General features: G+C 36.4%; 1 protein-coding gene and 1 long non-coding RNA gene across 4 annotated transcripts; one reads left to right on the plus strand and one right to left on the minus strand.

Moving 5' to 3' along the window:
- The first annotated feature begins 784 nt into the window (after positions 1–784).
- LOC138693120 (uncharacterized) lies at positions 785–23,498 on the plus strand. Of its 3 annotated transcripts, none has more exons than XR_011330227.1 (3): positions 785–810; positions 14,784–14,886; positions 19,078–23,498. It is a non-coding gene; the product is annotated as an uncharacterized lncRNA (long non-coding RNA). The 3 variants fall into 3 exon arrangements; XR_011330226.1 differs by lacking the exon at positions 785–810 and adding an exon at positions 5,315–5,408; XR_011330228.1 differs by lacking the exons at positions 785–810; positions 14,784–14,886 and adding an exon at positions 5,315–5,408.
- On the minus strand, positions 23,054–26,056 carry LOC138693119 (tigger transposable element-derived protein 4-like). Its single transcript, XM_069816760.1, has 2 exons — positions 25,610–26,056; positions 23,054–25,384 (listed from the first exon to the last, which is right to left on the minus strand). Exon 2 carries the CDS (start codon positions 25,381–25,383, stop codon positions 23,437–23,439), a length of 1,947 nt encoding a protein of 648 aa, XP_069672861.1. The 5' UTR covers position 25,384; positions 25,610–26,056; the 3' UTR covers positions 23,054–23,436.
- Positions 26,057–26,075: the final 19 nt, after the last annotated feature.

Consider the following 26,075-nt stretch of genomic DNA (forward strand, 5'->3'; position numbering starts at 1 on the left):
CACTTGGTTCAAACTGTAAACTGAGATTTAAAGGGAGAAGTTCATTCTGTATACACTTTATTTAGATTTTTAGAGCAATTGTATTATATCTATAATAAAGAATAATTTAATTTCGGGGTTCGAACCGTCGACTGACATTTAAAAGAGAGGTTAAAGCGACAGACGTTCATTGTGTAAATATATTCATAGACAACATAATTGCGCTTTTTATATACCTATAATAAAGAATAATTTAATTTCGGGGTTCGAACCGTCGACTGACATTTAAAAGAGAGGTTAAACCGTCGACTGACATTTAAAAGAGAGGTTAAAGTGACAGACGTTCATTGTGTAAATATATTCATAGACAATTAATATAATTGCGATTTTTATGTACCTATAATAAAGAATAATTTAATTTCGGGGTTCGAACCGTCGACTGACATTTAAAAGAGAGGTTAAAGTGACAGACGTTCATTGTGTAAATATATTCATAGACAATTAATATAATTGCGCTTTTTATATACCTATAATAAAGAATAATTTCATTTCGGAGTTCGAACCGTCGACTGACATTTAAAGGAGAGGTTAAAGTGACATACGTTCATTGTGTAAATATAATCATAGACAAATTAATATAATTGCTCTTTTTACGCCACTCTAGTATCGGCTTCGTAAACTACGCCGTCAATTGCATACATAAAACCGTCAGACTTATTTTATTATGGCAGTGCTTTTGAATCCCGTTGTACTTGCATGCGTGCAATAACGACCTAAGCAGGGACCGCTAAACTTTACCATTGCCCCAGTTTCTATGTCAATAAAGTTCTGGTATGTGTTTCGACTTTCGTACAAGTGCAATAAATTATTGTCGATGAGGTAGGTTGCAATTATAAATTTTAAAAGATATTACGGATTTAAACGTATATAAGTTAGTATATGTTGGGAATCCTATATGCTTTTACTCTTCAATATGATTGTCATTCCTCTTTTATTATAATTATTAGGCCTACATAACTATTTATTAATTAGCAAGGGACCGCCGGTGTTTTGCAAGGTATGTGACATGATTAGTGGGTTGTTAGTTGAAGTGATATGTAAGGGACGTGAGGCCGAGGATCTTAAATAATTGAAATCTTTGCGCATAATCCTCGGCCTCACGTTACTTAGTTATTCCCTCAACAAACACACTAACCTTGTCACATACTTTTGTAAAAGACCGGTAGCATAGAGTTTTGGAGGGGGAGGGGGTATGGGTGCCACTGCCCTCCCAAACTTGTCTGAACTCCTTTTTTTTTTTTTTTTTCTATTAACGTTAGAAAATATTCAATTAAAAGAATTTTCTTGCTTTTGTTTATGATTAAGTTTCTGTTCTTAGCGAATTAATGTCTTCAGATCACGTGTCTGGACTATAATATTAATTTCAATTTCTGAATGTATAAGAATTTCTATACCTCATTTGAGGAATGGAAGCATTGTAATGTTTCTTTTGTAACAGTCTATACTCATGTGTCAGAAGTCTGCAGATGCTCAGACCGCCTCTTTGAGAAATATCAATAACATACTGCAGATCAATGCAGAAAAAAGAAAAGTGATCCCGGTATAATGTGTAAACTTAAAGATGAGAGATTAAGTAAAATAATTAGAATTTACATTTCATATGATATCTTCAGGAAGCAAGCTTCAGATAAAAAAGTTTCTGTTAGCACTGTTACATAGTGTTAGTGATGTATACATGTGTTTGTGTATGAGAGAGAAAAATAGGGAGATTGTTTAAGTTATGCCCTATTATAATTTTTAGTAGACCTACAAGTCAAGCCCTATACAATTCGGTCCGAAACATCGCAGATATGGATGTAACACTGTTAGAAATATCCCCCCCCCCCCCGAAAATACCTTTATTAAATGATCATATTATTCCTATATATTGTAATTTACCACATTCAAGCTATAACGGGGGAAATAGGTAAATAATGTCGGGTCATTCCATAGTGACACTCGTAACATTTTTTAAGTAACCAACTATGAACTTCAAAGGATATTTAATTAAATACTTAGTAGTTCATGAAAAAGACATTACTGTCTTTTAACATAAGCATTCCTAAATACAAACACAATTCTTAATGAAAAGGAATAATTAATAATGTAAAAAATGTGAAATATTGTATGGTGTGACACACGAACATTTTCTTGCTACCATAATTTCACACAATTATGGTCCTAAGCCACAACTATGGTCCAAACACCCGCGATCACGAAAACATCGATATCTGAATTCCTAGTCACACTTAGGCCGGGTGCACACAGAATCAGACGCGACACTACATTTTGCTTTACAACGCCTCGCGACAGCTTAAAACTGTCTGCTCGCGACAACTAATTTGGTGGCTGTGTGGGTTTGGAAAACTGGCCTAGGCTAGAAAATGGCGTCAATAATAGAGCACTGTCTGTATGAAAAATTCTATTGTATTTGCTTATTATTTCCTAAGGATGCAAGCTCCTAAAAATCTATACGATTGAAAGAGTCTTAAAATTAAAATGTACTGCACTAACGTCATTTTTTTATGTTATGACTACTTCACGACTCACAATAAAGAAAAATAATATATTAAATCAATAATGAGTGATAGTTTAGAGCAGAGAATTAGTCTTGCTACAAATTACATTGGTCAACAGTCATTTTGCGCCAGACATACAACTAACAAATTCTTACTAATTTCGACCTCCTGAATTAAAAAATAAGAAGCAAAATGTTCCATCACTTCGGGTTTTCGAGATGCACAATACAATTAATTTTCTATGCATTTTATTTAAAAATCACCGTATTTCTTGTGTAACTATTTTGTTTTACAAATGTGAAGACCCATTATGTGAAAACAATATTAGTATAACTAGGGCATCATGTTAGAAGCACTTGTAGAAAGGGAAATTATTTTATTGCCCTTCTACGAGTCTATTTCGAGGGAGTGAAACAGGTTCACGGCATAAATTCACTCGAGTTTACCTGATTTTACTTGAGATGTGCATTTCTTTCACGGGGAGCTTAATTACATTACTGTAGTTTATATTTTGCAATATATCACCATGTCAAAACCACTTCTAGAAGCGTAAATAGTTTTATTGGCCTTTTCGGTTCCATTTGGAGGGGAAGAAACAGGTTCGCTGTATGAAAACGCTTCAGTTTACCAGAATATTTCTGTTTTGTTAGTATTCAGTGTAGGACGTGTAGGCTATTTCTTTAAAGTGTGCTTTAATGATAATATTCGAAGTACGAATGGTTTATATGTGCGAATTTGAAGGTTGTAGCATTGCTTTTTGGAATGCAATTAGGTTACACAAAATTTTGCTGCTTTCTGTACAAATTGGACAGTCGCGCTCCAGATATTTTATTTTTATTTATTTTATTGGGTTATTTTACGACGCTTTTTCACCATCTAGGTTATTTAGCGTCTGAATGAAATGAAGGTGATAATGCCGGTGAAATGAGTCCGGAGTCCAGCACCGAAAGTTACCCAGCATTTTCTCGTATTGGGTTGAGGGAAAATCCAGGAAAAAACCTCAACCAGGTAACTTGTCCCAACCGGGATTCGAACCCGGGCCACCTGGTTTCGCGGCCAGACACGCTGACCGTTACTCCACAGGTGTGGACTCGCGCTCGAGATAAACATTATAAAATAAAACGACAATCACTAGAGCCAAAGAAGAAAAATATTATACATCAACCCCTCGTATCTCAAAGCGAAGTAATTTTACCCCTTTTACACAATAAGTTAGGGTTAATGAAGAGTTTTGTTAAAGGAATAAATTATAAAACTGAAGCATTTTAAAATATCCAGGAAAATTTCCTGCTATTAATAATCCGTGGCACTACACCCCGTGAAGAGCCCAGACCGACCAGCCGGCTGCTGGCCTCACGTCCACATGCCAAAACAGAGGTGGACGATCATCCAACTAGAATGGAGGTATTGTGTGGTTAGTACGATGATCTCCCCAGTCGTTATATCTGGCTTTCGCTACCTATCGTAGCTCCCCAAGTGCATCACGATGCTAGGTGGGCACCGGTCCCATACACTGGCCGAAATTTCATGAGAAAATTTCTTCCCCCATGAGGACTCGGACCAGCGCGCATTCCTTAACGTTTCCTGCTATTAGTGATTCAAAAATAAAAGAGGGAGTTCTCAATGGACCACAAATTAGAGAAATAATGGACAATCACTTCGAATCTTTGCTGGAAGGAAAAGAGACAGCCATCTGGATTGCATTCAAGGAGGTTGAATTAATTTTCTGGATAACTGTAGAAGTGAGAACTATGAAGAACTAGTGAAAAATTTATTGTTGGCGTATTAAACTAGGGGTTGTAAAATTTCCCTGAAAATTCATTCCTTTGCTCACATCTTGACCTTTTTTCCCGAGAACTGTGCGATTTCAGTGATGAGCATGATGAGCGCTTCTATCAAGAAATTTCAACTATGGAAAAAAGATACCAAGGAAATGGAGTACCAATATGCTAGCAGACTATTGTTGGACTTTAGCTCGTGATGTACCTGATACCCAGTGTAAAAGAAAATGCAGAAAAAGAAAGCTGTAATCTTCTGAACAGTGAATATTTAGCCTTATTGTCATTATATAAAACAATATTTTGAATAGATATAAATTCCAAAATTTCTCAAAAACCGTAACCAACAACTGTTTTTATTGTCATATTCGTATTCAGGAGGCTCAAATTATATAGAAAACATATATCACATGCCTAGCGCAAAAAAAACTGTTAACATTTGTTACGCAGCGTTGTTATTATTATAAATTATTATTCACCTGGTGCTTTCATCTGATTTGCAATTTTTCACATATTTTCAGAAACCACATTATTCTCGTGATATTGTTTCAAAGATTGTACAGAATGTATCTTTCCTGTACTAAATCAACTAATTTATCCGCATCGAGCTCCATTATGAATAATGTGCCCTACACAACAATAGTATTTTTTGTAGATAATGAAAGCGTGCAATCATAGCCACTACTAATGCATGCGCAGTACACTGCAGCTACCAGACAGTCTCCTCGCGACGAACTTCAAGCAGTCATTCGATGTCGTCTCTTTGTGTCGCCTTGTGTCTGCTCGCGACCGTCGCGCTGCGTCTGATTCTGTGTGCACCACATCATAAGAAATCAATGGGAGACAAGTACCACGAGACAAAATGTCGCGTCGCGCCGCGTCTGATTCTGTGTGCACCCGGCCTTAGTGATTAATTAAATATTGAAGTAGAGAGCATAGATAGAGTAATATTGTGAGGCTTATGGAACGCACCCTGACTGCCATGTTTTTTTTTTTTTTTTTCGTTTTGCACGTTACCTCGTCAGCTGCAAACTTTCTCGGCCACCGGTTACCACAGCAAGCAGTTCTGTGTTCTTGATGGTCTACATGACAGGTAATTTAGTGCTTACATACATTTAAGGAATATTTTTACAGTTGCATATGTATTTTCATATTTATTGGAAGAATAATAGAAAATGATACTTGGAGTTCAACTATGGTCCTATCTTTTTTGAAGACCATAGTTGTGTTCCAACTTCTGGTTTCGGTTCTTACATTACAGAATGTTTTTATAGTTTCTGATGGCGTTGTCTAATAAAATCTGAATCAGGAAAATTATTCGCCTTAGTATATTTCCACTATAAAAATGTGTATTCGTGAAAAAAGCTTAGAAAAATAAAATGACCAATTTCAGAAGAGTATTTCTTGGCCCAGTATAATTGATGCCAAGGCCCAGTGCTGGACCATGGTCCACCGGTTGAGAAACATTGTAACCTAATGAGGGATTTAATGACTAGAGAAACGGCCAGTCCCGATAAACTTCCCATGCAAATTCAGCTAAACATAGGAAATGTGTGTTAACTTTAAGGACAAGAAGACCTATCATAAAGAGAATAGATAATAAACTAACATCTCAGCTTGAGACAGAAATTAAATATTGGAGGAACATGTTAAAACGAGTCGTTGCTGTGGTAAAAAAATTATATATACAAGGCCTGTCTTTCAGGGGTCACAACTATGCATTTGGGTGAACACATACCAGAAATTTCGAAATGGTTCTAGAGGTAATGGCAGAATTCGATCCCTTTCTAACCAAACACGTAAAATTTTATGGAAACAAAGGAAAAGGGAGCACATATCTTTCTTTTCAAACGTCTGAAGAATTTATATCTATTCTCACAGAAAAAATGATGTGAAGTATATTGCAGATAAAGTGAAAAAAAAAAAAAAAAAAAAATGTCCACCATATTAAATTCCACTCCTGTCTTGTTGTAAGGTATTTATCAAAAGATGGATTTCCTGTTGAAAGATTTATCTGTTTTTATCTCATATTCAGGGCACAAATAAGAAGAATTAACTAGCGCATTATTAAGTTTATTAAGTCAATATAATTTAGACATTCAATAATGCAGAGATCAATCATATGACAATGCGAGCAATATGGCAGGTACATATGCTGGTCTCCCAGCTAGAATTACACAAATCAATTCCCTTGCTGTGTATATTCCGTATGCAGCACACTCCCTTAACTTAGTAGGATCGTGTGCAGGAGCAGTGGCACAAACTTATATGGACCCCACCCAATAATTCATATTATTATCATTTATGAGATTTATTTAGACTAACTTATAACTCAAGTGTTTGAGCCCACCCAATATTTTCCAAAAGTTGGCGCCACTGTGCAGCAGAGTGTTGTTCTGAAGTGGCTTCATTTTTTCTTCTATTGCAACAGATTTACACCATTTTCTCTGCTTCGACTATTCATTGGAATATTTTGCAATCAAAATTAAATATTGCAGTCTCCGTAAACATTCTGGTCAGGTCGTCATGTTGCCTGCTATAGTATCAATGTAAATTAGGCAGAAATTATATGAGCTTTAGAAGTTATTCGAAATAACTGATCTCAAAAGGCTTCAGGAAAGTGTGAGACGACTGAAATGCTGAACAGTCTACAAAGTCAGGAAACTGCGGTAACGACAACATTTTGGTCAGCGATCTTGAAAAGATTTAATGCTACAAATAAATTGTTGCAAATTGTTGATATCGATATTGGGACTGTAACATACTTGTACTATTCTTAATTTGAATAAGTTCGAGAGAACCATTCTATGTATGACACATATGAAAACGCTGGCATCGAAAAGAGCAAGATAAATATGTACAAAACAGCTACAAAAAGGAAAAAGTCTAGAAAACTGATATTGGACGAAACAACCGAGTTTGGTACTACTTTTGAAGGAAAGAAAGATTTCGGGTGAATACATTTCTGCTTTATTATAGACAGATTGATATCTGAATTGGAGAAAAGTAAAAAATCATTGAAAGAGTTTTATAGCAAATTTGAGTTCGTAAGTAATTTGCCTGGACGAAACAACACTGAACTATTAAAATGTGCTTGAAAACTGCAAGAGCGTTACAAAGACAACTTGGAAGAATTTTTGACTGATGAGATTATTCATTTTAAAGCATAGATTAAGAGCAACGAAATAAAAGTATCCTCCTTAAGCACATTGTATAGAATGTTACTTGAAAACCACATTCTAGAACTGTTTCAAAATTTAGAAATTGCATTACGGATATTCTTGTCAACTGCTGCAACCATTGGTTCGGCCAAACACTCTTTCTCATTCCTCAAAAGACTCAAGAATAATTTACGACAACCATGTCGCAAGACAGCGTCAACAGTCTTGTTGTCCTCTCCATGAATTCTGACAATATACAGCAACTAGACTATGAAGATGTGATCGACGAATTTTGCAACAAAGATTGCATTCTCTAGACCACTCATTGCTTGACTTAACTTAGGTGAGTTCAATATGGATGTATCCATTATTATTATTATTATTATTATTATTATTATTATTATTATTATTATTATTATTATTATTATTATTCAGTTATGCTATTGTTGATGTTGGTTACTTGGCGGTACATTTATGTAAAAAAAAAGTTCGGAAATATTTTTTTCTGCATAGAGGCGCCAAGTAGCTAGATCCGCTCCTACCTACAATGTTAACTTAAAATCGTTATTTTTTAGTTGTGTCACTTTTCTACGTCATGTGCGACATTCTGGTACTGTAGAGGTAGGCGCTCACTTAACGGAACAGACAGTCTAGCCCCATCTCACTTGCCTAATACCTATAGACGTGCAGCATCTGCTGCTGAATCAGCCGTGAAGAAAAGGGTCAATAAATATGCTCATCTTTTAAACAATTATATCTTTGTCCCCTTTGCTGTGGAGACCTTCGGTCCTTGGAGTCAGGACGCTAAAGTTTTGGTATCTCAAATCGGCCAAATTTTGATCTCCATTACTGGTGATCGTCGTTGCACTACTTATTTGCGTTAACGCTTAAGTATTGCTATTCAACGCAGAAATACAATGAGCGTTTTAGGTACTCTTCCCGAGTCCAGCCCTTTGGACGAACTCTTTCTCCTATAAAATTTATAAGCATTCCGTATGTAAATATTTGTATTTAGTTTTATATACCGTATGTGTAATACAATGTATATTAGTTTATATAACTCCATAATATATACAGGTAAAAGTACAAATATAATATATTAATTTCATAATGTATTTAGTGATTAAAGGAAATAACTGGACAATGGAACAGATTAGTTCGTTGCTCACGGATTTTTATTCTTTGCACTATTTTAAATGAAGCATTGCTCACTTGGCCACATGGCCAGATTTCGTCCAGAATTCTACACGGATTTCCGTAATAATAATAATAATAATAATAATAATAATAATAATAATAATAATAATAATCTCTATTGTCATTGAATGAAAAACTTCACTATAGACATTGTCAAATGTTACAATCTTACTGCAATACATTTCATAGATACCGGTATACAAAATAAAAATTTAATTATAAAAACAATGTAGATATTTATCAAATTACATAATATAAAGTTAAAAGTACTATATTTACTAGATAAAAGACAGTATCAAGTACTAATTGTCATATATTTAATAACTAATTAAGAATACTACAAACAGATGTTAATAATAAACTTTAAAAATGCAACATAAGGTAGTGCAATTTGCTCTGTTCATTAATACATTGAAATTTAAATGTAAATTGATTTACCACTAGGTTTCATTTAAAATCTCATTATTAAAAACAATTAAGAAACAACAACCATAACATTTAAAACTTTTAAAACTGCATTGTTTAAAAATGTATGTCAATATCAAAGAACTCATTTATTGAGTAAAGTGGGTTTTTAATTAACCAACTGTACAATTTTGTTTTATAAATTTGAACAGGAAGAAGTTGAATGTTTATAGGGAGCTTATTAAATAATTTGATTCCAATCAATTTATAGTATTTTTTTGTCACACTAAGTCTACAAAGTGGATAATCTAATAATTGCCTATTCCTCGTTGTATGATTGTGTACCTCACTTCTCATATTAAAATCTTGCAAATGTTCTTTCATAAACACTAGAACATCATATATGTACAGATTTATGACGGTCTGAATACCTGTCTGTATGAACAGGGTCTACAGTGTGTTCTAATTTTTGAAGCTGTCAGTATTCTAATAACTTTCTTTTGAATTAATAAAATGTCTGTAATGTCACTAGAATTTCCCCACAAAAAAAGTCCATATCTGAATACACTTTGAGAAAAAGGCAAAGTATGCATTTCGAACATATTCAAAACAATGTTCATCAATTTTTTTAACAAATAGGTTACAGAAGATAACTTAATGCATACATACCTAATATGTGATTTCCAAGATAGATCGAAATAAGGAAGGTAATAGTAATTTTTCACCATAAAGATTTTTACAAATCATGACTCCGTCAATCTTATTTCTAGGTCTTAATCTAGTTTCTCACGATACTATAAGCATATTTAGCAATTTGTAACATTTTCATTGAAGGACATCTGCAGACACCATTAAAGGATTACAACTGAGATAATATGAAAGTAATAACAATAATACCTATAATAATAATAATAATAATACTACTACTACTACTACTACTAATAATAATAATAATAATAATAATAATAATAATAATAATAATAATAGAGCAATTCCAAGAATATGTCATACTGAAGTGAACTTCTTGAAATTGATGTAGGACTTTTTGTTGAAGAAATATGTTTCTTTATACTTTAAATTGCTTTATTTCGTAAGATAATGTTTCAAATACTCTTTCTTTTAGTCTATAACTTGCTGCAGATCTTTTCATATTCCAAACACTTAAAAAACACGTATAGATACTTAAGTTTCGTGTCACAATTTGGACATGTGAATTTCTTTTATTTCGAGCCGTCTTTTTAGTATATTATATTTTGGTCTTTCCTTGAAGTAAATATGAAATTAGTTGGAGTATCCTAAGATCCTGAATAACTTAAAATCATTATAATTTTGTACTGTAAGTTACGGTCAGTCCGTCACAAGAAACATACAAAAACTCTTCCACACAGCACAATAATTGACAGATTAAAATTTCCTTTGGTATTCTGCGTTATTACTACATCACCAATAAAAAAGTATTAGAACATTTTCTTCTAAACTGATTTCGTTTTCCGCAATGGCATTGTGAGTGACTGACATGTCGCTCTCTCAGCTGTTATGCTGTTCATTCTCACAGCGTACTTAGTTACTTGGAAGGCCTTGGTGAAGTTACCCGTGAACTGGTGTTGTATGCAGTAATTACACCTGAAAAGGGCAAAATGAGATGCAGACAGCTCATTGGAGCAATAAGCAGGTCTCAATATTTAGTGCTGTTGCCTGGTTTAAACAGGAAGGTGACAGGAAAGTTCAGAAGAAATCTTCTGCATTAGTGTCAGATTATGTAGCACATGGCAAATATGCAGTGGATGTTTATCTACGAAAAGTGTTTTCGGAAATTTTGGCGATTCTTCCGAACATTGAGGTGGTAAAAATATTTTCAGATGGAGCAGCAAGTCATTTTAAACAGAAGTATACATTGAGCAATGTGACATTGCTTGCTCGCATATTTGGATTTAACATGGAATGGAACTTCTTTCAGTCATATCATGGCAAAGGGGCCGTGAATGTGATTGAAGGCCAAGTAAAAAGGATGGCATGGATGGTTGCGAAATCAGGGACGAAGATACAAAGCGCGACAGAATTTTGTAACATTGTGAGCAATAAAAACATCCAAATTATTTTTCAGGAGGTAGCACAGACTGAGATAGACGAAGGAAAGAAGTATCTTGAAGAACGATTTGAACATCTTGCACCTATTCCGGCAACTCATGGAGTTCATTACCTGAAAGTGTTAGATCCCTATGTCATAGAATATGCACAACTGTCTTGTGAACAATCAGAGCGAAAGATCCACAGGTTCCGTGTGTAAAAAAAAACTAAAGTTTGTTCAGATAACAAGTGACATATTGACAGTGTTCCTGGAGTACATACTTGTTAAACTAAATAAGCGAGTCAACAAATGCCGTGGAGTGCTTCTACGTGTTTAATTCCAATGGTTCAGATTCAATCTAAAAGTAGAACTCAACATTCTAATCTATTATTATGAACATAATATATAACAGTCATAGGCTTGGGAAATATAAACTGTGATCTGCGTCACTTTATCGTAATCGATAAGGAGGTCAGTGCTAGATTATTAGGAACGCGCTTGAATAACGTAACATACTGCCTTACGCTGGGGAGTTGATGCCATATAGAGTGATAAGCGCTGTCAAGGTTGCTGTGACACTCTTTTATAGTCCTAAAATTAAACACCAATATATATATGGCTTGTATATACAGTATTTAATCATAGAGAAATAATTATATATGTTTTTAAGTAGGCCTATGTAATACTTGTATCTGCATTAATTTGTGTCATTTAAGATACATGGTTAAGCAAACTAATTTTTATATTCTGGAAAACATAGTATTCATTTAAATTAATCGTTATGTTAATTTACTACTTATCAAGTTTCATATTATTTTGTACTATTTACTGTTCCGTAAATGCAACTTTATTTTAAAATTCAGAGATGTCAGTCAGTTACACATCACTTTTTCGATCATAACTCCATTACTAATCGTGGTTTGGAGTTTGTTTTCAACTTAAACTGAAGATTAGAATTTCCATTCCGAACTATATTTTGCAAAATTGTATCAGGAATGACAATTGAGAGAAATCTCTGGAGAACCATGTTCACCTGAAGAGAGAGTTGACATTTATGTCATTCAGTTACACACACTTTGGACGTAAATAAATAAATATACTTTTTCTATTAAAGACGTTTATTTTTATATGTATCTCAAGTGTACACTTTCATCTATCAAATTCCATTATACAATTTAGGCAGACATTTTGCTGTCAAAGTGTACTGTAAATGTCAGTCAGTTACACGTGGAATTGCTCAATAATAATAATAATAATAATAATAATAATAATAATAATAATAATAATAATAATAATAATGATAATAATAATAATAATAGAAATGTTCTTAATAGCAATAACAACTTATATGCCTTCACCCGGTCGAGGTGGGTTCCGCCAAGTTGGTGACCAGGGGATGCAGTGTTGGCTCTCGTGGTTTTCTTTTCGAACATTAATCGACTTATCACAATCCAACCCTTTTCGTTCTCTTGTCTTTTTCATCGCTCTATTTTCCTCGCCGGCCACCATTGCATGCGGAATGCCCACCACATCATCACAGCCATATTCACACTCCATCCCCGCTGTTTTGTTCTTGCCATGCCCGCCTACATGACGGGATTTGTTCAGAATGCCTGGTGAGGCTATATATTCTTCCTCTCCTAGTTCATTATATTCATTCTTAGGTTAAGGTTCTTAGGCTTATAACTCCCGTCTCATTAGCGGGGATCTTTTCTATCTGCGTGGTCTTGCCCCACGGTTTCGAGCGCGACTTCCGAATTGTTTAGGCCGTCAGGGTGCCAGCAATGAAGCAATAATGGACCCTTCATACTGCCCCTATATGCAAGTCTAGGTGCCGAGCCCGGACTAGAGGTGTAATACACTCACGTAGAGCCCCTATGGGAGCCCTGGGCGTTTTAGACGTCCCGGTGATCGACTCTGCTCGCTGGGGCAGATATATCGCTCCGACGTGTTACCGCAAACTTATGGGTGTCGCAGTGTAATCAACTACATGTCCCCTCAAGCTGGACTGTTCAGCGTAGAGTGGGGAGCAACGGTTGGTTATTCCCGTGGTAGGGGCATAAAACTGCGACACGCCTGTAAGACTTGCCATTAGGTGTATAATGTCCAGTTTGAAGGGTAACTTGCGTGAGATGGGTTGCTTGTGATCAGGCTGTGGTGGGGGTCCTCATAGCTGGCACAGACCGCGAAGAATTTTTTAGGTGTCTTTCTTTAATCGCCCCATGGTGGCAGGCTGACGCCGACGGTTCCGTGGGGGGGGGGCAGTTTAAATATCCACGCGCTCTTCTCCCCTCCCTCAGAAGAAAAAAACAAGACACGAATAGACACGACTGGTGATCATATAACGAAAATTGAGATGGAATTGGACCCTGAGAAAGTAACTGTTGAAGTGTCGCCTCCAAAGTATATTAGTATCACCTTGGATGGAACAGAAAAGACTATGAAAAACATCAGTCCATTTTACGTGAGACGCGCACTCGAAGGTCTCGTTCGGAAGGTTAAAAATGCAACTCCACTACGCAACGGTAGTCTCCTCATCCTCATCGAGACTGTATCTCCAAAACAGAGTGAGACGCTGTTGAAAGCCTAGTTGCTAGGGTCTACCCTATTAACGTCATTCCTCGCTGAACACCACGCGGGGAGTAGTGGATACTGATTCTCTGGACGGTATGTCTGAAGAGATCCAAGTAGAACTGGTGGAGCAGTCCGTGTCCAAGGCTTACCGTTTATTACGTAAGCGGGACAGAATTTTCCCCTGAGCACCGTCTTTTTCACATTAGAAAAGCCTGTCCTATCAGAATATATCCTTGTTGGGTACGAGCGTGTCCCAGTTCTTATTTGCCGAATCCAATGCTGTTCGGACATACGCAGAAACGTTGCACTAACAACATCATATGTGCAATATACGTCAATGCTGACCATGGTTATTCCCCATGTGCCGGTGCCCAGCACTTTGTGAATTATTCTGGAAACCAGGCCGCTAATTCTAAAAATTGCCCTAAGTATATGGTAGAGAAGGATATTCAAGAGGTCCGAGTCCGGGAAATATTGCGTTTTTCGAGGCGCGTAAGCGTATTTTAGTTCAACAGAAAAAGGGGACGGTAAAGGCCTATGAAGCAGTATTGCAGAAGACAACACAGGCAATAGATGTATCCACGCAAACGCCACTTCTTGCTAATATACCTTAGAAGCGTATTGAGAGCGCAACCCAGACGTATGTGGACGTTGCCACTCAGACTGCTGAGTTAGACGACATGTGTGGCCTTGATATCAGGCCTTATGTTCCCAAAAAGATTGCAACCATGGCGACAGACAAAGATTCAAGGCCCGGTAGATCTCAGCAACATCGCACTCCTTGTTCGGGTGACGGGTCGATATCACGGTCTCGATCAAGATCAAGATCAGGTGTGCTATGATCTGCGAGTGAGTCCCCACGGTCGAGGGCTAAGCAGTCTCAGTCAAAGGCACGAAACCATAGAAAAGATAAGAGAAAAAGATCCCCTGTTAAGACACCACCATAATTTAGCTCCTCTTGATGACTGATATTGTATAGTGGAATGTGAACGATGTACGCAGCAGATATACAGAACTACAACAATTGATCTATCATGAGAACCCTTCTATTTTATGTCTTCAGGAGACACACCTCCAGCCTGAAAACTCCTTAAGTATCTCGGGATACTACGTTCACCTTGCCGGTATTCGTGCCAATAGAGATTGTGCTCTCCTATTCCACTAAGGTAACTTTTCCTGTATTATCACATCAATGCATAGCCACTAGAGTAACTTTACCTTCCATAATGTTTTCAGTAGTCTCTGTTTATATACAGATACACATTTCACAGTGCATGAGATTGAACATATATATTCTCTCGCAGGTACCTGCTCCATATCAGAAATTGGGGGATATCACTGCATCCCACCACTCTTGGGGCTCAAATTTCGATGATAACAGAGAAAATAAAATAACAATTATGTTCCGTATAAATCTAATTACCCTCAATTCAGGGGAAGCAAAAAATCCTTTCCTTAGCTTACGGTACTTACTCCATGATAGATGTCTCCATTTATAGCCCAGTTTTGTCCACGCATTTCGAATGGTCTGTGATTCACGACTTACATGGTTGTAACCACTACCCCATTCGAATGCGTATGTCCGCTATACGTTCTGCGGAATCTCTCTCTCCAAAGTGCGTTATTAAAAAGGCGGACTGGGTCGGATTTTCGGTGTTCATGTCATTCGATGATAACGGACATAAAAGTGTGGACTCCGTAGTAAATCATTTCTCAAATGTGGTTATAAAGTCAGTGGAATTACCTGCACGCCAAAACCCTTCTCTGTCCCCTGGTAAACGGAATTTCAAAAAATCAAAGATGCTGTAGAAAACGAAGCCTCAATTTTATATCAGATAACACAGAGTATTACAATACACCGTTCACATTCGAGAAGCTCGAGGCGGCACTAGACACTTCTCCTGACACATGCCCTGGCTGTGATAACATCCATAACCGCATGCTTCCCCATCTCCCATCAGCTTGCAAATCCTTCCTGTTGACAATGTACAACAGAATCTGGACTGATGGGATATTTCCATCTTCTTGGTGTTCCGTCATTGTTATCACCGTCCAGAAACCGGGAAAGGATCCATCTTTGTCTGGAAGCTACAGACCAATATCTCTCACCAGCTGTGTATTTAAGGTTATAGAAAAGATGATAAGTAAACGCCTAATGTGGGTACTCGAATCGGAAAACCGATTATCTAATATCCAATGTAGTTTTCATAAGCACAGATCCGCCACAGACCATCTTGTTTGGCTGGAGACCGCCATTAGAGATGCTTTCCTCAAGAAGGAATATCTTGTGGCGGTCTTGTTCGAACTAGAAAAGGCTTACGATACCACATGGCGGTATGGCATTCTGCAAACTCTGCACGATTGGAGACTTCGTGGCAGTCTACCAACATTTATTGCGAAGTTCATTGCAGAGCAGTATTTCCGCCTTCGAGTAGGCACCACACTTTCTATTGAAAATCTCCAAGAAAACGTCGTTCCGCAGGGGTCTGTATTAAGCATCCTTCTTTTCTGCATTGTGATCAATGGAATTGCCCATTGTGTGGGTGATCGGGTATCTTCGCCCTTGTATGTTGATGACTTCTGTTTATATTACAGCTCCCGATATCTTGTCCACACCTGTGAAGTAACGGTCAGCACGTCTGGCCGCGAAACCAGGTGGCCCGGGTTCGAATCCCGGTCGGGGTAAGTTACCTGGTTGAGGTTTTTGCGGGCTTTTGCCTCAAATGCTGGGTAACTTTCGGTGCTGGACCCCGGACTCATTTCACCGGCATTATCATCTTCATATCATTGAGACGCTAAATAACTAGATATTGATACAGCGTCGTAAAATAACCCAATAAAGTACAATAAACCGATATCTTCCATCCATCGGTCGACAGTTGCAACTGGTCATCTACGTGCTATCAGAATGGGCTCTTCGCAATGTTTTTAAATTCTCCAGTCTAAAAATGTAGTGTGTCTACTTCTATAACCATCGTGGATTGCAGCCACATCCTGTACTGCATCTTAATGGAGTGGAGTTGCAATATACAGACACTTAGAAATTTTTGGGACTTATCTTTGATAAGGTTCATATATGTGATTTGAGAATATGTTGCGAAAAATCGTTAAATATTTTACGCCTTTTGTCAGGGGGTCGCTGGGGTGCAGACCACATAATGCTTTTACGTCTTTTTCGTGATCTTATCCTGTCGAAGCTGGGTTATGGCTGTTTTTTTATGGCTCAGCAAATAAATCTAAATTACTTATTTTAGACACTATCCATCACCATGGGATACCACTTTCTACAGTGGCCTTCCGAACTAGTCGAATAGTGAGCCTATATTGTGAAGCAGGAGAACCATCCCTGTATCGGCGACGTAATGTCTTGTGTGCTCATATGCTGTTAAGCTCTGCATGCAGCCTGAGCATAATTCTTACGACTCCTTTCACCATTCTACTCTTTATGGCTGATACTGTGGAAATCCACGGAGACTTCAACCAGCAGGTATGCGGTTTCGAGAACTGCTCTCTGAGCTCGACGTCCATTTACCGTCAGTTCGCACACTAGAGTGTACCACCACTCCACCGTAGATTATGCGACGTCCTATGTTTGATGTAAGTCTAAGCCGATGTTTTAAGAATTTTACACCAGCTTTTCTTTACAGATTTCGTTTTATTGAACTTTTATCTTGATATCCAAATTATTCATTAGTTTTTACTGACGGATCCCGGATAAATGATTGCGTTGGTTGTTCCTTCGTTACAAAAGGAGAGAAATTTAAATACAGACTGAGCCAATATACTAGTGTTTTTACCGCTGAACTCTATTCTTTTTACAGAGCTGTATTGTTTTTAATTAGTCAACTCTGGAGCAGATTCCTTATCTGTTACGACTCCTTAAGTGCCATTCAATCCTTGCAGTCTTTTAATTGTGATGATCCGCTTGTGTTAAGAATTCAGGAGCTGTTCCACACTCTCTTTAGCTCTGATTATGAGATTGGAGTAGTGTGGATTCCTGGTTATGTATGAATTCCAGGAAATGATGCCGCGGATGGTGCAGCCATGGGTGGTGCACTGAATGGCTGTCTGATATATTGGCGCGAGAGGTGGTAGGACATTCCAAACTACTTGAAATATAAAATATGGTGACAATGGGAAGGAGAATGGTCTGCACAAGAGGGAAACAAATTACGAAATATAAATAATACTGTTCGAGTTTGGGATTCGTCCACAAGAGTGTCACGACACAAGAGCATCTGACACATGGCCATCTCCTACATTGTGAGCCTCAGCCGGAGTGTGATATGCGCCGTGTTCCACTTAGGGTGGAAAATTTTTTATTGCATTGCAGAAAATATGACCATGTCCACCGGCAATATGGAATTCGACCTACACTACGTGATGCTCTTGGAAATGATTTTATTTGTACAAATTCTGTTATGAGGTTTTTATTGAATACAGGATGTATAAGGTGATTTAGTTTTTTTATTGACTCGTTTTACTTATCCTCCGGACCCTTTACATCTGGAGGTTACATTTGTTGTTTTATATTTGATTTTACATTGCTGACATTTCGGACTTTATACATCCGAATATTTTATAACATTTTATAGGTTTTGAAATGTGATACACAATTACCTCTGGTGGCCTTAGTTTTATTATTTTATTTGTTCGTTTTGAATACCACCTAGGGTTGTAGAATTGCTAACTTATATGATTCTGTACAAATCATCTTATGTATATACTGCACTTGTGTACCTCGTTTTACTGTGACAACGCTTTTTAGTTCATTTAGCACTCTGATTGTTATATTATTTATGTCTTTGTTTTATCAAGAATTTTAGATAAGGACGCAAATAGCTATAGTAGCTGACGCGCCCTTTTAAAACCCTACTACTACTGCTACTGCTACTGCTGCTCCTGCTGCTGCTCCTGCCACTCCTACCATTGCTACTACTACTACTACTACTACTACTAGTACTACTACTACTGCTGCCACTGCCACTCCTGCTGCCGCCACCACCACCACCACCACCACCACCACCACCACCACTACCACTACCACTACATGCCTTCACAATTACATATTAGTAATTTGATTCAATGTCTAAAGACAAAACTTCCTCTATAGTATACAGTATGGCATATGATGCAGCAGCAACCTGTTGACTATGCTTTTAGATTTCTTTTGCATATGAGAACATTTTATTACACGAATACTGAAATCTAATTGTAACTTAATCTTATGTTCATGTAAGTTCTTATCCTACTTCTGTCATAGTTAAGAGCATGTTAAAATTGAATATTCATTACAATATGACTTTAATAGATCGACGTCTGCCTTAGTTACTTAGACATATGTTCTTTGTTTTCAGGTTCAATACCCGTAGCAGAGGCAACAACTCACATGGTATCATACGTAGATAAATTGTTTGATAGCCTTAATGCCTCACCAGCCTGTGATCAGGGTCCAGATGGATTGAAACGTTATGTACATGCAAAGAAAGAGAACCGCCATCTTGCTTTTTGGGATTGTGCCATTAAAGAAGTAGATAGTTGGCAGTTTCTGAAGAAGTCTTTGCCTCACAACAGAATCAGTGCAATGCTTTTATTCAGGAATTTCTCTTCAAGAGCATTCAGATACCAATTGCCTTTCATACTCCACTGAAAAATTATGCGAGGCAGTTGGAGCTGGAGCAACTCTTTTAGAAAATTTGATGCCAGAAATTGCTCACTATCCTGGGGTGTGTAAGCATGTTGCAGGTGCTATCAAGGAAAATGTTGATTTCACTAGGATTAGGGGAATGTGTGGATCATGAAGTATCCATAATCAATGGCATTATTAAGGGCATATGTGCCATTTCAATCCCTTGGTGGTGTCAAAGGTTCAATAGGCACAATAGGCACCTTCGAAATAAAAGGCAGGATAAGAGTAAGGTTAAAAATTGCGACATGTGTAAGCTGTACCTGATTCTGAACTGTGTATAAATTGAATAATTGAATAGCTCACTTGAACAACGCTGTAACTTATATTTGTAACAAATGTAAGTTACAATGTTGTTCGAGTGAGATATTAAATTAATTCAACTGAACAACGTTGTAACCAACATTATGGAACCACGTTATGTCTGTCCTCCTGCATGTGATGAGAAAATTTGGTTTGCCTAAATCAACAGTTAACACAATTACAGATATTTCAAATTACTTTTTTGTAGCACAGTGGTACATTAATTTAAAAAAATTGTCAACTTTTTTTACTCTCTTGAAAAATGTGTTTAGTTACAACATTGTTCGGGTGAATTATTCATTCACTGGGTAACAATGATTTTGTTAAAATGTACAATTTATGCTGTTTCTTTTGTAATTTCTTCTGTTGATTCCAGAAATGATATCAGAATTTCTCTACCACCCACCATTTCTTTGTAATTTTAGAAAAATTGATTTGTTTTTAGTGCTATACACAGTACTTAATGTGCTAATGGAAAGAAAATATTTAAGATATTTCATTTTATTACTTTAGCAATTGACCTATAACTTTAGATCATTGTTGCCTGTGAAGTCAGAATTCACAAAAATAAATATTATTCTTCGTAGAATTGTTAGAGTTAATATTAATTCTCAGTAGAGTTGAAACTTATATTATGAAACAACTTTCATAACCTGTGTTTTCTTTGTACTTTAAGTGTGGTAAAAGTATCTAATAAAGTGAAACATACCTCGAAATATTGTAAAATTTGCATAAAATTTTTGTTGCATTTGTAATTAGTTAACTTTGAATTTTACTACATTATTTAAAAAAGCTTACGAGTGTTCATTTGATTGAAAAATAGATGACATGAACTGGGTCCCTGAAATCTGTTGTGCTCCATGTGATTCTATTAACTAGTTGGCTAAAAGTATCACGTCATTTAGCTTTTCCAGTTCCAATGATATGCCGGGAACCTTAGCATCATTCAATAGTTACTTTCTAGGAACCACAAATCAGAAGATTACAGAGAACTTGTCAGTGAGCTGATTCAGAAACATAACGTGATGAGATGTCATATCTCTCAAAATAACATCGATTCCCATCTATTTTTTTCTTTCCTCAAAATCTTTGCATTGTTAATGACGACCTGGGGAGCATTTTCACCAGGACTTTTCTGAAATGGAAAGGTGCTACCAGAAAAATTGAGCCCAAATAATCTGTCAGACTAATCCTGGACACTCAGAAGAGATGTTTCTCAACCGAAGTATAGCCTCAAATCTATTTCACATTTTAGGTAAAATGTTACAAGGTATCAATATTAGACAAGTCTGAAGTACATTTGAATCGGTCATTGCAAAAAGGTCATGAGTCAACTTTTTTACGAAAATGAGTTATGCAATGAACATTGTGATGTAGGGGTAGCCCGACCAGTCTATGTAAGAAGATCAGGAATAAACTATCAAACAGTGCTGAAATCGAAGCTTGAAATTTCCACTTCTTGCAGAAAGGTGCAGTATTTCCATGTCATTTGCAGAAACTCAACACACTAGAACAATATGAAATATACAGACACACGAAAACACACCCCAACGATATTCTCAACACACAACTCAATTTCGAAACACATACACTCTTTGACTCTACACTACTAACGCACCCACATAGGAAACAAGAGGCGCCAAGACCAACAACGACCAGTTCCGAAGATGACTGAAAATAGGTTGAAACATGTAAACAAGATACGTCAATAATATTTAACACAAGAAAGTTCTTATCATACATATTCCGAAGTGATAAGTGTTAAAAGTTGTGTAATCAAGATGTATAAAAATTATCATAAGCATGGGTCCTATTCTCAACATTTACAGAGTTAAGAAAAAACGTATTTTACAAATAACTTTAAATTAGTGTAACTCTGAAAGTATTGAGAATAGGAACTATGATTATATTACATTTTTTTTGTTCGAAATGTCTTCAGAAATAACCTCCGTAAAGGACGGTAAATCCTTGTGAATCACCCTGTATAATATGAAAATAGTACGCATTAAAAAGTGTTCTCATTCATGATATATTGGTGCATTAAATAATTTATGTAATTAGAACATTAGTTGCTAAAAATATATTTTATTAATCGGTAAAATGTGAACGTTCATTACAAAAAGGTGATGAGTCATTGATTTTGAAAATGTGTTTTATGCCAAACAAAAAATTTATAATGCAATATTTTCCTCGATAACGCTTTAATCATTGACAGTCGTATGAGAATTAAAAATTAGGTAGTTTATGCTGTAGGTAGTTTTTTCTTTCTCCTGTAAAATTTCAGTATCTTGACTCATGACCTTTTTGAAATGACCGATTCATTTCATATAATTACTCAAAAACCTTGCGTGATATAAAAATTTTGAAAAGAGATCTGAAATCAGGACGAAAAATGGTATACGAATCATCTATTCTTTATCTTTTAACAAAAAATGTGTTTAATTTTGTTGACAAGTGTATGGTTTTATTTATGTAATGAACATCAGTAATTATTATTGTTATAATTATTATTATTATTGTTATTATTGTTGTTATTATTGTTATTGTTATCTCATTTCGTTTAATGTCTTTACTTCTTCAGTTACTTGAAGGAAAATAAGGGGAATTCATTCATCTGAAAAAAAAAAGTAGGGTACTTGACTTCCATAATATGAGCAACATAATTTTTGTTATATATTGGGCAATGATAAATCTAACGATCTTTAAGACCCTAAGTTAACATTACATAATATAAATACAAATAGTTATTACTAGTACAATGAGCATTTCAGTTGTGTCAGCTATAGGGCATAGGAGAGAGTCCAGTGGCAGTGATACGAATCTGCAGCTTCTGCAACTGGTGAGATTTGGGTGCATTATTTAGAATTTTTAGAGAGTAAATATGTTGTTGTTTTCTAATGCCAGGCGTTTGACAATAAAGTCATTTGACCTCTTGCACTCCAACATGTTTCAAAATTATTGTCATGGTCAGCCACTGAAGCACAGATTTTGAGGTGTTCCAAATCCATTCCTTCATTTGAGTTGCACAATGGACAGTTAGGGGACTGATATATTCTAATTCTATGCAGCAAAATAGTCCCCCAATTGGATCTCCGGGTGGGTACTACTTTAATGGTCCAGAAGCAACTAAACGTTTTATAATGGAATGCTGGTCGTACAACATCAGCTAAGAAGAGAGTAAATTTGGTACAATATTTTGAGCAATGGGGCTACAACCAAATCAAACATTCTCGGTATCAAAGCTCAAAATTAGGAAATGTTGCGAAATATCGACTTATCTCTAATAAATTGTATTGCACTTTTTCTAATATGTTCAGTGTTTTGAATTAACTATAAGGGAGCCTGGGGAGGTTTGACCCATTATTTTTATTTTATTTTTATTTCCAAAAATAAATTTCCTTAGAGGTGATGAAAACATACCATTAGATAGACTAAGATCTCAGACATATATGGTAAATTACAGAACAGCCTATTCTTAATGTATTAAATTTCATATATGTTTTTTAATTATACTACTTTCTGGGTCAAACCTCCCCGCATAAGGGAGGTTTGGCCCACATGTTGGGAGGTTTGACCCAAGCCTACAAAACAGTACAAGTCTGCAATATTTAAATAAATTAGGAACATGAATACAAAGAACACTATTTCTAACAAAAGTACCAAACACAAATATTATAAAAATATAGAAAATAGTAAAAGTTCCACTGAGAAATAGCACTGTTTTCACTTAACGCACATTTAAATTAATAAATCTCACTGAGAACCTAAGTTTTGAAGACATTCTTTCAGTTCCATCTTGAAAAACTGGTTTTGGAAGAATTTTCATATCTTCAAATGGCACATAACTAGTGTCTTCAACATCAGGATACACAAAGCAGTCTGACCCGAATCGGTAGCGCCGCATGAATTTCACTTTACACTCATATTCTCTGATCTGTATAACTTTTCCAACATAATGGCATGCTGTCGACTTGGTGCAGAACTTAACCAAGACGAAATCACCACTTTTAGCAGACATCACTCCCCAATCTTCATTATTCACCTCCTCGCAGTCGTCATCATCAGTTATATTTTCAGAAGCCTCGTCCTCATCAGCCGTAGGAGTAAAGTGAGATTGTCTTCTCTTTTTCCTCTCCTTTTCAATTGATACAGAGTCCTCACAGTCATTAGGAAATATTTTCCTAATAGTTTTGGAAGGAAGGGTAGCCTGATTTCTCTTCCTATTGACGCGTTCTTCGTACTCTTTCTCAATAGCTGCTTTGACAGGCGTGTCTGTCAACACACGACTAACAACCCTTTTGCGGCCATTTTTACTTTTCTTTGGACCAGCTTTCGGGAAAGGTCTTACTTGTTCTGGTGAAATTCCACTACAACTTGGCTGTGTAATCAGTGTTGGATGGGGTTCTTTGCTTATGGCTGCTGCATCTTCACTGGCAGGACTTGGTCGATAAGTTACATATGAGCTCATAAAATCAGTAGAATTGAAAATAGTGGAATCAAATGGCCAGATCCCAGTGCATTTAAAGCCACTGATTATATTGGCAGGAGTGAAAGAAACAGGAAATGCATTTCCAACAAATTTTGGGATCTGGTAGATAGTTGCAGTCTCTCCTGGATGAGTGGTCATGAAGTCATCAATAGCTTGATTGTAAACAGTTTTGAAGGGCCCAAATACAGTTCTATCAAGTGGTTGAGTTTTATGGCTTGTGTGGGGTGGCAATGTTATTAGTGTGATACCATTGTCCTTAGCGATCTGAAGTGTCTGTGGTGTTACGTGAGATTCATGGTTGTCTAAGATGACAAGCACAGGACGTTCTTTAGAGCACTTTGTGTGTTTGATAAAGTGTTCCCAGTAATGAACAAAGGTCTCTCCAGCCATCCACCCACTTGGACTAACACCAGCACAAGAACCCACAGGAGCACCATCAATCATTTTATCATTTAATCTCTGTCTTGGATAGACAAAGAATGGTGGAACAGCATTTCCTGTTGCACTTACTGCACAGCAAAGTGTAACAAGTGTCCCCCTCTCAGCGGATGTCATTTTTGAGACCTGTTTTTCCCCTTTTGGTGCAATTACCTTGCCAGGTTTCTGTACATTTGTTACCCCAGTTTCATCCAGATTGTAAATTGATTCTGGGCCAAATTTATTGGTGTGATACACAGAACGAAGATTCTGGAAGAACTCGCCTACACTTGTTGGGTTAAAGGCTGTCCCTCTCCCTAGACTTTTTCCCTGGGGATTCCGCAGTGACAGTCTTGGGTGACGATGCATGAATCCTCTCTCCCAATCATAACTGGCTTGATTGTTTTTCTTCCAATTATCACCGATTGGTTTACCTCTAGCGACTGCATATTCATAAGCAAATCTTCGCAACTCTTTAGGAGTAAGACCATAATTCAACCTAGCTGCTGTTAGAAGGTACTTTTCTAAATCATTTTCCTCTTCTGAACTAAAAATCTGAGAGCTGTTGTGGTCTGCCTTGAAAGCTGTTTCATTTCCTTCCTTTACTTTAGAAACATACCTCCCTAAAGTCTTCCTATCAACTTCATATTCAACTGCAGCTGCTCGAATGCTCACATTATCATCGAGGACACACTTTACAGCAGCTTTCATTACTCCTGGATCTACTTTCTTCCTTGGATTTTCAGTAGGTTTCCACTTGAAAGGCATCCTATTAAGAAATAAAAAAAATGTTATGAAATCACACACCATAACATGGGTCACACCTCCCTGCAATTTTGGGTCAAACCTCCCTCATGGGACTTTTTGTATATACTAAAATATTTATATACTTAATAATAAAGAAAACTACACAATAAATATATGAAATTGAACCTAAAAGGATGTAGAATCAAATGTAACTATCACTATTACCATTAAGATTGCAATTACTTACTTGGATTCTTATAAACAAGAGCATCAAACCAACATCAGCAAGCAACAAATCAAACAGGAAGTAGAATCTCAGCTGTTCTTGGTTTCACTGCCTTGATGAGCATAAATATTACCTCTGACATTAAAAGCAAAGAGAACCATGACAAATAGCAGAGATAAAAATGGCAGGATTTCAAATTATAGAGATGGGTCAAACCTCCCCTATGGTCAAACCTCCCCAGTCTCCCTTACATCAGAGAATGAAAAATAATTTTTTAATTTGTATTTCTTAATGGTGTTATTATTGAAAGTCTAAGTTAATTTTATGTCTATTGTAGATAAATAGTTTTCTTTGCATTCTTTATCAATGGTGATTATTGATTACTTAGATTTTTAATATCCATATATTAAACTAATGGCAGTTACTTTTAAAAATTGATGTTCATCTCTGAGTAAAACAAATAAAGTGGTGTTTTATAAATGTTTTT

Source organism: Periplaneta americana, chromosome 17, assembly GCF_040183065.1.
Source record: "Periplaneta americana isolate PAMFEO1 chromosome 17, P.americana_PAMFEO1_priV1, whole genome shotgun sequence".
Taxonomy (NCBI): Eukaryota; Metazoa; Arthropoda; class Insecta; order Blattodea; family Blattidae; genus Periplaneta; species Periplaneta americana.